The sequence below is a fragment of the Suricata suricatta genome, chromosome 10 (genome assembly GCF_006229205.1).
Source record: "Suricata suricatta isolate VVHF042 chromosome 10, meerkat_22Aug2017_6uvM2_HiC, whole genome shotgun sequence".
NCBI lineage: Eukaryota > Metazoa > Chordata > Mammalia > Carnivora > Herpestidae > Suricata > Suricata suricatta.
The window spans coordinates 61603187-61614825 of NC_043709.1; the positions used below are offsets into that span (position 1 = coordinate 61603187).

Here is an 11639-nt window from a genome sequence, read left to right on the forward strand (position 1 = left end):
ACCCAGGCTGAGCAGCAGGGCGAGGCGGCCCTGAGCGACGCGCGCTGCAAGCTGGCCGAGCTGGAGGCCGCCCTGCAGAAGGCCAAGCAGGACATGGCCTGCCTGGTCAAGGAGTACCAGGAGGTGATGAACTCCAAGCTGGGCCTGGACATCGAGATCGCCACCTACAGGCGGCTGCTGGAGGGCGAGGAGCAGAGGTAGGGCCCAACCCAGCTGCCCCAAGAATGGCACTTGCATACACCTGCCCACCTTTGGTTCCTCCATATCCCAGTCTCAGTCCCAAGAACTGACCCCAAGCTAGACTCTGGAGTGTAGGAGTCCCAGATTTCAAAGGACTGGATCTTGGACATTGCATGCAGAGAGAAAAATGAAGGCCAGTGTCACTGTGAGGTCTAGAGAACCCAGGTCCAGAACCAAGACACCCATTCTCTCAGTTTAGAACATCCTCAAGTTATTCCTTCCTCAACTCTTTGAAAACCCACTCACTGCCTATTTTCTAGGAGGTTACCTTGCCCCAAGGGTGGAGTTGCAGGCCAAACTGTGACACTGGTCTCATGAAACTGCCAAGAGAGCCTTCCCTTTCCTAAAGCTGAACCCACCCAAGTATGCCATGTATGGTTGTTCAAGCTATGCACTGCACGAAGGCAGCCAGCTGAAGAGCAAATAAGAGCTGAAGTCTAGCCCATGCTCTGCTTGCCAAATAGTGCGGCCTGGCATTACTGCAATGGCCAGGAAGATGTTTTTTAAAAATTATACAAGGGAATAAATACAGACCAGAAAGAGACCTGAGATGATCTATTCCAGCATACAGGAAATTTGCGGACCTTATTCTGACTTCTTTTCTCTTACTCCACTCAGGCTGTGTGAAGGTGTTGGTGCTGTGAATGTCTGTAAGTATCTTGAGCCCTGAAAGGGAAAATTTTATGTTGGGCAATGAGAATTTCCAGGCTATGAGTATATAGGTACACTGGTGGGGTTGGGGGGAGCATTTCCAATAATTCTCCCAGTAAATGGTAGTAGGTTGGTCATGCAGCAGGAGAGACTATGGTTAGCTTGCAGGAAGAACTGGACAGAATAAATGGGGTAGGGGAATAACAGGTCACTGCAGGACAGAACCTGAGATGTCACTCAATACAACCACCACCTTGTATAGGTGAGGAAGCTGAGGACCAGAAAAAGGAAGGGACTTGCCCAAGGTCACAAAGCAGAACTAGTCTCAGAACCCAGGGCTCCTGGCTCTCTGATGAAGTTCCCTTCCATGCAGCTGAAGGCCCTTTGTGTCCATCCTTCCCTTGAGAGTTAGGCAAATCAGAGGGCTCAAAGGAAGGTGGCCAGATGGGTGGCCACCTGCCAGATGGGGTGGCCACCATCCAGACCTCTTGACTTGCCCTCATTTCTGCAGGCGTCAGCAGCTCCCGGGGTGGGGTCGTCTGTGGGGACCTCTGTGTGTCCGGCTCCCGGCCTGTGACCGGCAGCGCGTGCAGCGCCCCCTGCACTGGGAACCTGGCGGTGAGCACTGGAATGTGCGCGCCCTGTGGCCAGCTCAACACCACCTGTGGAGGGGGCTCCTGTGGACTGGGGAGGTGTTAGGTGGCCCCAAGAGAGCCAGAGAAGCCCCTTCTGCCTGCCAGATGTGCCCTGCCTCCACCTCCAGCTGAGAACAGCGGTGCTTCGGTAGCTCTTTCCCTCGTGTTCTGAGAATACACCATGCAGCTCATTCCCATCAGCCACTCCTCTGTTCATCTTGTCTTCCCGGAGGGGGCTGCTGCCTGGGAATGGACCCTTCCCTTCCGCTGTGTTGGCCTCTGGCCCCTCCCAGGAATAAGAGCTCTCCTTCCCTGGCAGGAGCACTGCTGGATGCCTCCCCTGCCTCTCTGGTCTCTTTTCTCCCATTTTCCCAATAAACTGGAGGACCTGCTTTTTGTGCTGTGGTATCTTCCTTGGCGTGAGCCCATGTCCACTGACCAGTGAGTGCCCTGGCCCAGTAAGGGGACCTCTGAAGACTGGGGTAGATCTCGGCTATCTAGACACCTGCAGGGCCTGTCCCCAGACAGTGCCATCCTCCCCTGGCCAGGCAGTGCTGACCGCGTCCCCAGCACCTTGCACCTGCATCACACCTGTCAGTGGGAGGTAATTTGGGACTTATTCCCCTGACTGGTTCTAAAAGGATCCGAAGGAGGTGATGGGGTCTGCTGGAAGGCAGTGGGGGAGATGGCTCTAGCCTCCTTCTCCCTCACATACACCCAGATTTCTTGGTACACCCTCACTCTCTCCCCTCCCCACCACCACTACACACACACACACACACACACACACACACACACTCACACACACATACCACAGCGGCAACCACCTCAGGTGGCCACCCTGTGTCAGTTTGGATCCCACCCCATCCCATTCCCTCTGCTGCCCATCAAACAAGGGGAGATGAGACCCTTGACACCCACCTCTTGCCCATCCTTCCCACTGCCCAGACACACACATCTTTAGCACCTAGGACAGCGTCTTCATTCAAAAGCCCTGTAGCTGGTAAGAAGATACCACCTACTCATTTTCTTAGCTCCTCTCCACACTACCCTCATCCTCAGACGCCTCAGAGCTTCAATCTCAAGGATGAGAGGGCTCCCTCCTCTGCCCTGCTGCATGGTCTGACTTCTCCTGTCCTTCGGTCAGGAATAGTCAAGGAATTCTTTTTGGGAGGAGAAGCTTGGGAGGCTTCTAACCAATTCAGGAAGAGCCAGGCCTGGAATAGTCCTCCTCAGGCACCAGCCCTTCCATGCCGTCTCCTTCCTTCTCACTGACCCTCTTCATTTCTCCCTTTGCCCCAGCCCTACCCAGCCCCCATGCTGGCCACTCTCCTCCCGGCCCTGCTCCTTCCACCCATCTCTTCAAGCTGTGCTACAAGCACCCGATACTTTCCCTCACTCCCTCTTGGAATCCCTGGGGCCCTCTCAATTCCTCGCCCAAGCCCCTAGGCTCCCTGTGGCCCTCCGTTCCTCCCTATCCCTGAGTCTCAGGCCTTCCACTGTCTTCTTCTGCCTTCTTCTGCCTTGTTTCAGGCTCTCAGCTGCTCCCAGGCCATCCTGCTCCCTGGCTCGTGTCCCCCACCCACACAACCTTGCCCTTGAACTTTCCAGTGCTTCGGAGTCCCTCTCTCGCCTCTCAGAACACACTGCCTGGGCAATGACATCAGTCTCTGGCCTGAAGTTACCACCACAGTTAATGGCCACCTTGATTAAAATCCTCCAACCGCACTTCCGAGTCTGGATGACTTCCCCCCCCACCCCTGCCTGACCTCACTCCCCAGCTTCAGACCCACTTGCCCCAGCTCCTACAAGACATCTCTACTTGGCAGTTCTGGAGACTCTTCAAACCCACCAGGCTTTCCTGCTGAACTCACTCTCCACCGGAGCCTCCTCTTGTGTCCTCTGTCAAGATCATTAACACACTTGCCCAGAGCTCTAATCACCCTATGACTGCATCCTCACCTTCAAAACCAATTAACCCCCCAAGTGCTTTCCTTTTCTGCCTCATAAGTACCCCTCTAATCCATCCCTTTCCTCTCTCTTTGCTGCCACCACCCACTTTCCACCCCCTCACCCCATCCTGGCTGGAGTGCTGGCCTTCTCTCCTAGCCCACACCATACAGCAGCCAGAGGTCTTTATAAAACACAAGTCTGATCTTTCAGTGGGTCCCCACTGCCATCAGGATGAAGTCCAGACTCTTGAACACAGTGCACTCATCCTGTATATCTGGATTTGACTGATCTCAGTGCCTCTCCCCACTCCCCGTCCCCTCTACCTTCCTCCCTACCTCTGGCTAAGAGCCCCTGGGCAAAGGCCTTTCCTGTTCTCACCTTCTTGGTCAGTGACCCTGAGCTCTGCTCTGGGATCATAACACTCCCTTCCCAGGAACTTAAGGAGGATACTGTGAGGACTGCCAGCTTTGCGATGTCATCCAGGTGCCCCAGGGGATCCCAGGAGGACTCCATGCCTCCGGGTGGGATGCATCTTCCTTCCACCCTGCCAGCTCAAGGCACCAGGCAAGACAGATGTTGCATACTCTCTGTCTATTAAAGCCTCCTTTTCTGGGTCCATGAGCCCCACCTTCTTCGCCACCACTGCCACCTCTCCATCGATGATAGGTGCAACCACAAAGAGTCCTGGGCCTTGGTACTAGGAGCATAGGTGGAGGATTATTAACCTGGGAAAGCTGGTTACCTCCTTAAGGAAGGTAATATTGAAACCAAGACTTAAAGGAAGAGAAGAAGTTCATTTATTCAATCAACCAACAACTATAGAGTATCTAATATGTACCAAGTACTGTTATACAAGCCAGGGTTCTCATAAGTGATGGAAACAATCACAGATGCCTGTCCTCCAGGAAGGCTATATCTTACACCAAAAATGTCAGCATAAGTAAGGAGTTAACCAAGAGGAAGAGGTGTGCTCCAGACAAGGAGAAGAGCATATGAAGAGGTGGTTTGGAGAAAGAGCATGGAAAAATCCAGGAACTCTCATAAGTTTATAAGTCCTAAGGCTAGTGGGGAGGAGGGGAGAGCAATCCCCTCCTCCTCTGTGCCCTCAGAAAGTTTGAGATGAGCCCTTCCTGTACTCCACGGCCCACTCCTACACCCACCCCCAACTCCATCCCAGGAAATTTTTCTTCACCCGTGATCATTCCTCATTCCTACTTCCTTCCAGGCACTTTTCAAATCATCATGCAGAGGTAGGTGGCAGAGGCCAATTCTGGCTTCCCAGAGAGCCACGTGCCTCCTCTCCAGAAAGTTCCCATTGACCACAAGGAACATAAACTATCTGGATGTCAGACCCCTGTGGGCTGACAAGCCTGAGGTGAGGCCAGCTGTGGTAATGACCATACCCAGAGTAATAGTCCCTCAGCATCTGCCCAGCACTGCCCAGCAGCTGGAGCAACTGCTCCTTCAGTTATCACCCTAAAACATGGAGAAATTGAGGTTCCAAAAGCTAAAAAGTCTTGGCCATGCACTCTTGGTGACTAAACCAGGACAAGAACCCCCAAAATTCCAGACTTTCAACACCCAGTCTTTTTCTTCTAATATTTATTTATTTTTTGAGAGAGAGAGAGTGTGTGTATGTGTGTGTGAGAGAGAGAGAGAGAGCAGGGGAGGGGCAGAGTGAGAGGGAGACACAGAATCCGAAGCAGGCTCCAGGCTCTGAGCTGTCAGCACAGAGCCCAACACAAGGCTCGAACTCACAAACCATGAGATCATGACCTGAGCTGAAGTTCGGCCACTTCATCAGCTGAGCCTTCCAGGTGCCCTGTAACACCCAGGTTTTTCTACAACCCTACCTTATCTCCTGCTGTTTAGAGGCTTGAAAGGCTGTGCTGTTACGGTACCACAGCAGCAGTAATAACAACAATAAAAATGGCGGTTGTCAAGCATGTGCCACACTACCTCTAAACTTTTATTTGCATGGTCTCATTGAATCCTCTTGTGGTGGCTGTCTTCGGAAATGGCTCCCAGCTATTCCTCCCGTCTCTGTGCATGGCACCCACTCCTCATCCATCCTCATTGCCTCTCCCCTGGATCTGGGCTGGGCCCACAACTGCTTTGACCAATAGAATATGGCAGAAGTGACATGTTTGGGCTTCTGCACCCAGGACTTACGAGGATTGGCAACACATGTAGGGGGACAGAGGCTCTTGGCCATCAGCCCCAGCTGAGCTCTCAGCCGGTGGCCAGCACCACATATCAACCACATGAGTGAAGCCTTTTGGGCCTCCCTGAGGCCTCAGCCAATAATATGAAGCAAAAGAATCATCCAGGCTTCATCCCAGGGATTATCAGAAATATTGTTGTGTTAAGCCGCTAAGTTTGGGGATACTTTGTGAATAGCAATAGGTAAGTCAAGAAGAAATCTGTACATGGAATCAGGGTGTTACCGCAAGAACACCTAAGACCTGTAGCATTGTCAAACCAGGAGAGAGAAAAGTCAAAAGCTTGTTTTTCAGAGAACTGTTCCTCCCTAATCAGCTACTGTGTCTTTTCCCATCTCACTAACAGATAACGCTAGCTGTCTCTGCAGAAACCGGGACTCAAGGTCAACTCATATGGTTCCGCCTATGAACAGGCAATGCCCTGCATTTCTTACCAGAGACAATGAACCCATCCAGTTTATACCTGCTCTCAGAGCATGCCCATGGTCCCTGCTCCTTGTCCTGAAATAACCTCTTACATTAGGGGCTGAATTTTGCCTCCTTCTGATGCCAAGTGTCCACCCCCCGGTGAACATGGGATGTACATTACATGTATGTTTGCTTGGGGCACGTGCTGCATGTGTTTTCATGAATAGTCACAAAGGCCCTGTCCCTTCCATTAATGTGTACATAACCTCAACTCCTATGGTTGTAAAAACACTTGTTCTCTCCCCTTCACCGAGGCCAATCAGAGGCTTGCCATCCTGTCTCCTCAGTTGGCAGCCTTTTGAATAATCCTTTTCCTTCTTACGCACTTAGTGTCTCAATGATCAGCTTTGCTACATGTTGGACAAACAAAGTTGGTTTCAGTCACAAATGGTTTTGGGACCAGGCACCAGGCAGAGTCTGAACTCCTCAAGGAGACCATTAGAGAAAGGCAAATAAGACAACGAAGAAGTTATCATTAGATGCTGTAAAAGGTGACCCATATTATGGAGTGGTGACATGTTTGACAGTACTATTGCTTGTGGCGACAAAGAAGATAAAAAGGACATCTATGGATCTGGGGATCTGGCTAGGGTTTCCAGGTAGAACGATGAAGGTGCCATCGGCTTCTCCTAGCTGCCTACGGTAAAATACAAGAAGACAGAGATGGGCTGTGGAGGGAAATGTTCAGCTTTTTAGCACAATTCAGAAGGAGAGTCTTTCCAGTCAGCAAAAGGTTCTCGAAGTAAGAAATGGCTGCAGAAAAAAAGTTCAAATTAAATGTCCTGCCAGTAAACCGTGCTCTCAAGCAAAAGGCAGACAAATACTGTGGCTGTTAGATATCAGAAAGTGCTGAGTGATAGCAGTGAGCTGAGATATCAGAAAGATTTAATTCATGGCCTCTTAGACTCACTCTGTGGACCAAAAGTTTTCTAAGCATCTGAAAGGCACCATCGTTGATATTCTCTGCTAAGCAACGGTGTTCCCAAGAATCTTCGGTGTGGTTCTAAAACATCATGACTCTTAGCTTAAGGTGGAGAGGAGTCTATCTCAAAGAGATTTGTGGGGATGCTTCTGTCCAGCAAAGTCTGTCATCATTTGATACACCAGAAACAACATTTAAAAAAAAATTTAATGTTTATTTATTTTTGAGAGAGAGAGAGAGCATGAGCAGATGAGGGGCAGAGAGAGAGAGAATCTGAAGCAGGGTCCAGGCTCCTAGCTGTCAGCACAGAGCCCGATGCGGGGCCTCAACTCACAGACTGCAGGATCATGTCTTGAGCCAAAGTCAGATGCTTAACTGACTGAGCCACCCAGGCACGCCAGAAACAACATTTTCGAAAGAACTACAGCTGTTCTCACTAAAAGGAATGGAGATCGTTCAAGATGAAAAATGGCCTCTGGTCCCCAACCTCTTACAGACAGGAAACAAGCTAAGAAAATATGGGCCACTTATCATGTAAAAGAAAGAATAATTCAGAAAATGGAGCCAAGATCCCAAAGGATAGAGCCAAGAACAGAGGAGGACCACTTCTAGAGAGCAAAAGTGGGCACTAATGACACTCTACAATGGGAGAAGGTAGCAGGGCCTGACCGTACTTGGAATTGCTAAGAATCAGGGACTTCTCAGTGCCCCCAGTTTTTCCTCCCTCTAAATGGGAATGCCTACTCTGGCTATCCCACCCCTATCTCACCATTGCATGACAGGTGTGTGGGAGACATAAAAATTCTTAATTCACAGGTCTTCAGCTTGAGATAAACCATAATGGAGGCAGGGACGTGGTGGTGCTGTAACAAAGGAACCATGTTCCAAGAGCCTTGTGCATACCTGGATCTAATCCAAAGAGTGAGATCCTGAACTTCAAGCTGATATCATGACATCATGAAACTCTGGGGGATCTTGGAGGGGTGAGAAAGAAACGGAAGCTCAGACCATGGAAGCAGTTTGCCCTAAGTCATATGTCTGGGAAATGACAGAGTCAGGACTCCGAGTTACAAGCCTAGTCTGTCTAACTCCAAACCCAATGCCCATTCTCTTCCCCACACTGCTTGTCTCACACTCCTTCCTTCTGTTCTCATCTTCACACCTCTCCTCATGCTCTTTCCCTTCCAGGAATGGCCCCAGAATGGCAAAATCACCCTGGTGGAGAACTCCTATGGCACACTTGGCCATGTCTAGAGACATCTGGGTTGTCCCAGTCGATAGGGTGGGAAGAGGGCACCTGGCATCTCATGGGTAGAGACCAGTGATGCTGCTAAGTACCCTGCAATGTTCAAAACAACCCCCCAACCAAGAGTGCTCTAGCCCAAAATGTCAACACTATTGATGCTGAGAGATTTGGGGCTAGAGAAATCCATGACCCTACATGATTCCCTCCATCCATCAGTCTTCTTCTGTTTCTCCAAGGCTTGGGTTGCTCAAGATCAGAGAGGAGCACCTACTGTCAGTAGTAACACAGTGGATGGAGGGGTCCTGAGGAAATCTCTGTCAGAGAGCTCCTATCACAGGACAGCCCTGGCACTTTGAAGACTCTGAGGCACCATGTTTGATCAGCTACAGTTAGTTTATTGGAAACACAGAGTGAAACGAAGACAAATAAATGAGCTGGCAATTGAGTCGCTGGTTTTTCAGAAGCTTCTGCAGGCATCCCTGGAGGGAGATGCTCTTCCCTCCTGCGGTCACGGGCCTCACAGAGTTACAGGAAAACCACCCTCGGTGTTCCTCACCTCCATTCCACAGGATCAAGCACACTGGCATATTCCTAGGAAGTGGAGACAGGAAGAGTGTACGGCCTGCCCTGTCCCTGCAAGCTTAGGTGAGGGAGTAAGTCAGGACGAATGAATCCAGCAAACAACACAGAAGGCGGAAGAAAGGGTGAATCCTCAAGACGACAAATCCACTACTAGGAAAGACTACGGGAAAGGGGCCAAGGTGCCGCCCCAGGTGCACAGGGCTCCGGGCGCCTAGGGGTGGCTCACGGAGGGAGCACGTTGGGAGCTCCTGCCGACTGTACACATCTGGCGACTGGATGTTGAGGGCGGACAGCTGGCGGTCGTGGGGCAGTGAGGGGGTGATCGAGGTCCTGGCCGGCGGAGGGTGACACGGCTGCACGCTGGCTGGGGCGCTGCGGCCTCTTAGCACTTCTTACAGCCCACGCTGCAGGCACCGCACGAATTGGTGCCCACCACCATGTTGCCGCTGCAGGGGGCGCTGCAGACGCGGCTGCTGACAGCAGGGGCAGCACCGGAGGCGCAGAGATCGCCACAGACGACGCCACCGCGGGAGCTGCTGACGCCTGCATGGGAGAGGGGGGAGAACGCATCAGGCACAGCCATTGCCAGGCGGCTGGGCGGTCGCGAACACACCCTTCCCCGAAGGCTTGGGGTCGCCCTGGCAGGAGCAGGGGGAAGGGAAGGGTTACTTACAGACATTCACGGCCCCGACGCCCTGGCACAGCCTGTTGGGAAAGGAAAAGAGAGAAGTCGGTGCCCTGGGTCAGAGGCTACAGCCAGGTCCGTGCCCTCTTGAGGGCTCTTGCTGATGGGGGAGGGGCTATAAACGCGCCAATCGGAAGCCAGGGTAGCCCAGCCCTCAGGTGGGCTCTGGAGACAGAATGCCCGGTGCACCTGGCTGGCTCAGCAATCTCGGATTTGGCCTCCCTCGCTCCACCTGCCTCCTGATCGGGAGTATCTACTCATAGATCCCCTGTGAGGGTGGAATCCAGTGACACACATAAGGGCTTCGTGCCTGCCACATGGTGAGCAGTTCGGACCTGTCCGCTGCTACTATTGCTATTGGTTTTGATTGACTTGTAAACTCATTCGAGGAGGTGCAGGTTTAAGTCCCTAAATCTGCTCTGATTGCTGTCACTACAACGTGCATCTCACTACAACGTGTGTCTTTACTCCACTGCAGAATCGACAGTGCCTAAAACAGTGTTTGGCCCAATAAACAACTGTTGCATGAATGAATGGGATTTTAGAACCCACTTCAAACAGACCGACTCCATGAGTTCCTTCATTTCACAGGTGGAGAAACTGAGACCCAGAGAGAGGAAATAACCGGCAATAGAGGCAGGGCTATAATATGGGCCACCTAACTCCACTCAACCCTCCTTCCCTTCCCATGCAACATGTCTCCGTAAGGGATGGGAATGGGAGTCCCTCTGCTCGCACCATGGCAAAGGGTTGGCAAGGTCAGTTTCCAGAGTGGGGAGAATCTGCAGCCCACCACCTATTCACCCCATGCCCCAGTGTCATAGGGGACCCACACCAAAGCTTCTGAGATTCCCCCTCTCTGCCATGAGCCCTATGTGGTGAAGGTCTGGGCAGCTCAGTATCTGGTGCTAACTCCAGACCTTCCAAACTCAGTCTTGAGATATTCTTTGCTGCGAAATTGTCCACTAACCAAACTTCCCAGGCCCAGCAAGCCACAGGCCAAAGCAACTACCTGAGTTTCCCGTGAGCCTTCTCACCATGTGACCACTTCAATTCCAGCTACCAAAGCTGGGGCCCCATCTCCTCACTACACAGTGTGCCCCTAGTGCTCCCTCTACATCCTCACCCTGCACTCTGTTCTGCTGAAGAAAAGCAACCAGACTATACACAAGGAGGAGGCTCAGGGGGTGAGCACCTGACCCACCCAGGGGCAACATCCTAGGAGTGTTGTATGCATGGGAGACAATCAGTCACTCTCGAGTCCTGCCACCTCCAAACTGGCAATATGCAAAGATGCCTAGAGCAGGACACAGCTGCCTCGAGGGAAAGGCCCCTGCTATCTGTCCACCCTCCATCCCACATAGTGCAATGGAAGACCACTTAGGACTGGCCACTGTACTGGCAATACGTAACTGTGAGTTCATAAAATCCCCGATTGAGTCAGTCATTACAGGATAAATACGAACCCCCTGGGAATGGGGCCAAGACCAGTCTTGAGAAGAGAGCAGGATTCTGGATTATATGCAAACAGGGCCAGGAGGGGAAGGCACTTTCCAGGGGAGGTAATTGCATGCACACACTAGGGTTCTCAGGAAACATTACTAGGGCCTGACTCCTAGCTCTGAAGCAGATTTGCGTAAGGTACCATCTCATATGAGCATATAGGTGGGCATGACGGATTCAAAGGAGGCTAGAAACATACTGAAAGGACTTACTCAAATTACCTGTAAAGATGTATGATGGGGAGGTTTGGAAATGGGAGTCGAGTGATGCCAGAGGGCACATGACACGCTGGGAACCCAGGAAGGGCTGGGAGAGAAAATAGGCTACTGTACCCACCTCTGCTCCTCGCCCTCCAGCAGCCGCCTGTAGGTGGCGATCTCGATGTCCAGGCCCAGCTTGGAGTTCATCACCTCCTGGTACTCCTTGACCAGGCAGGCCATGTCCTGCTTGGCCTTCTGCAGGGCGGCCTCCAGCTCGGCCAGCTTGCAGCGCGCGTCGCTCAGGGCCGCCTCGCCCTGCTGCTCAGCCTGGG

The 11639-nt window shown here is 52.0% G+C and overlaps 2 protein-coding genes across 2 annotated transcripts in view; one reads left to right on the forward strand and one right to left on the reverse strand.

The window, feature by feature from the left end:
• LOC115305208 (keratin, type II microfibrillar, component 7C-like) overlaps positions 1-11639 on the forward strand; it is a 30508-nt gene that overhangs the window by 4566 nt on the left and 14303 nt on the right. Inside the window, exons 7-11 of the mRNA XM_029955494.1 lie at positions 7-197; positions 859-890; positions 1403-1509; positions 9318-9464; positions 10711-10791. Of these exons, the coding sequence (XP_029811354.1) occupies positions 7-197; positions 859-890; positions 1403-1509; positions 9318-9464; positions 10711-10791 (558 nt within the window). The remainder of the gene's footprint in view (positions 1-6; positions 198-858; positions 891-1402; positions 1510-9317; positions 9465-10710; positions 10792-11639) is intronic.
• LOC115305660 (keratin, type II cuticular Hb6-like) overlaps positions 8712-11639 on the reverse strand; it is a 6585-nt gene continuing 3657 nt past the window's right edge. The window contains 3 exon segments of the mRNA XM_029955895.1: positions 8712-9462; positions 9593-9624; positions 11444-11639. The exon segment at positions 11444-11639 is cut by the window's right edge and continues 102 nt beyond it. Of these exon segments, the coding sequence (XP_029811755.1) occupies positions 9302-9462; positions 9593-9624; positions 11444-11639 (389 nt within the window). The 3' untranslated portion in view covers positions 8712-9301.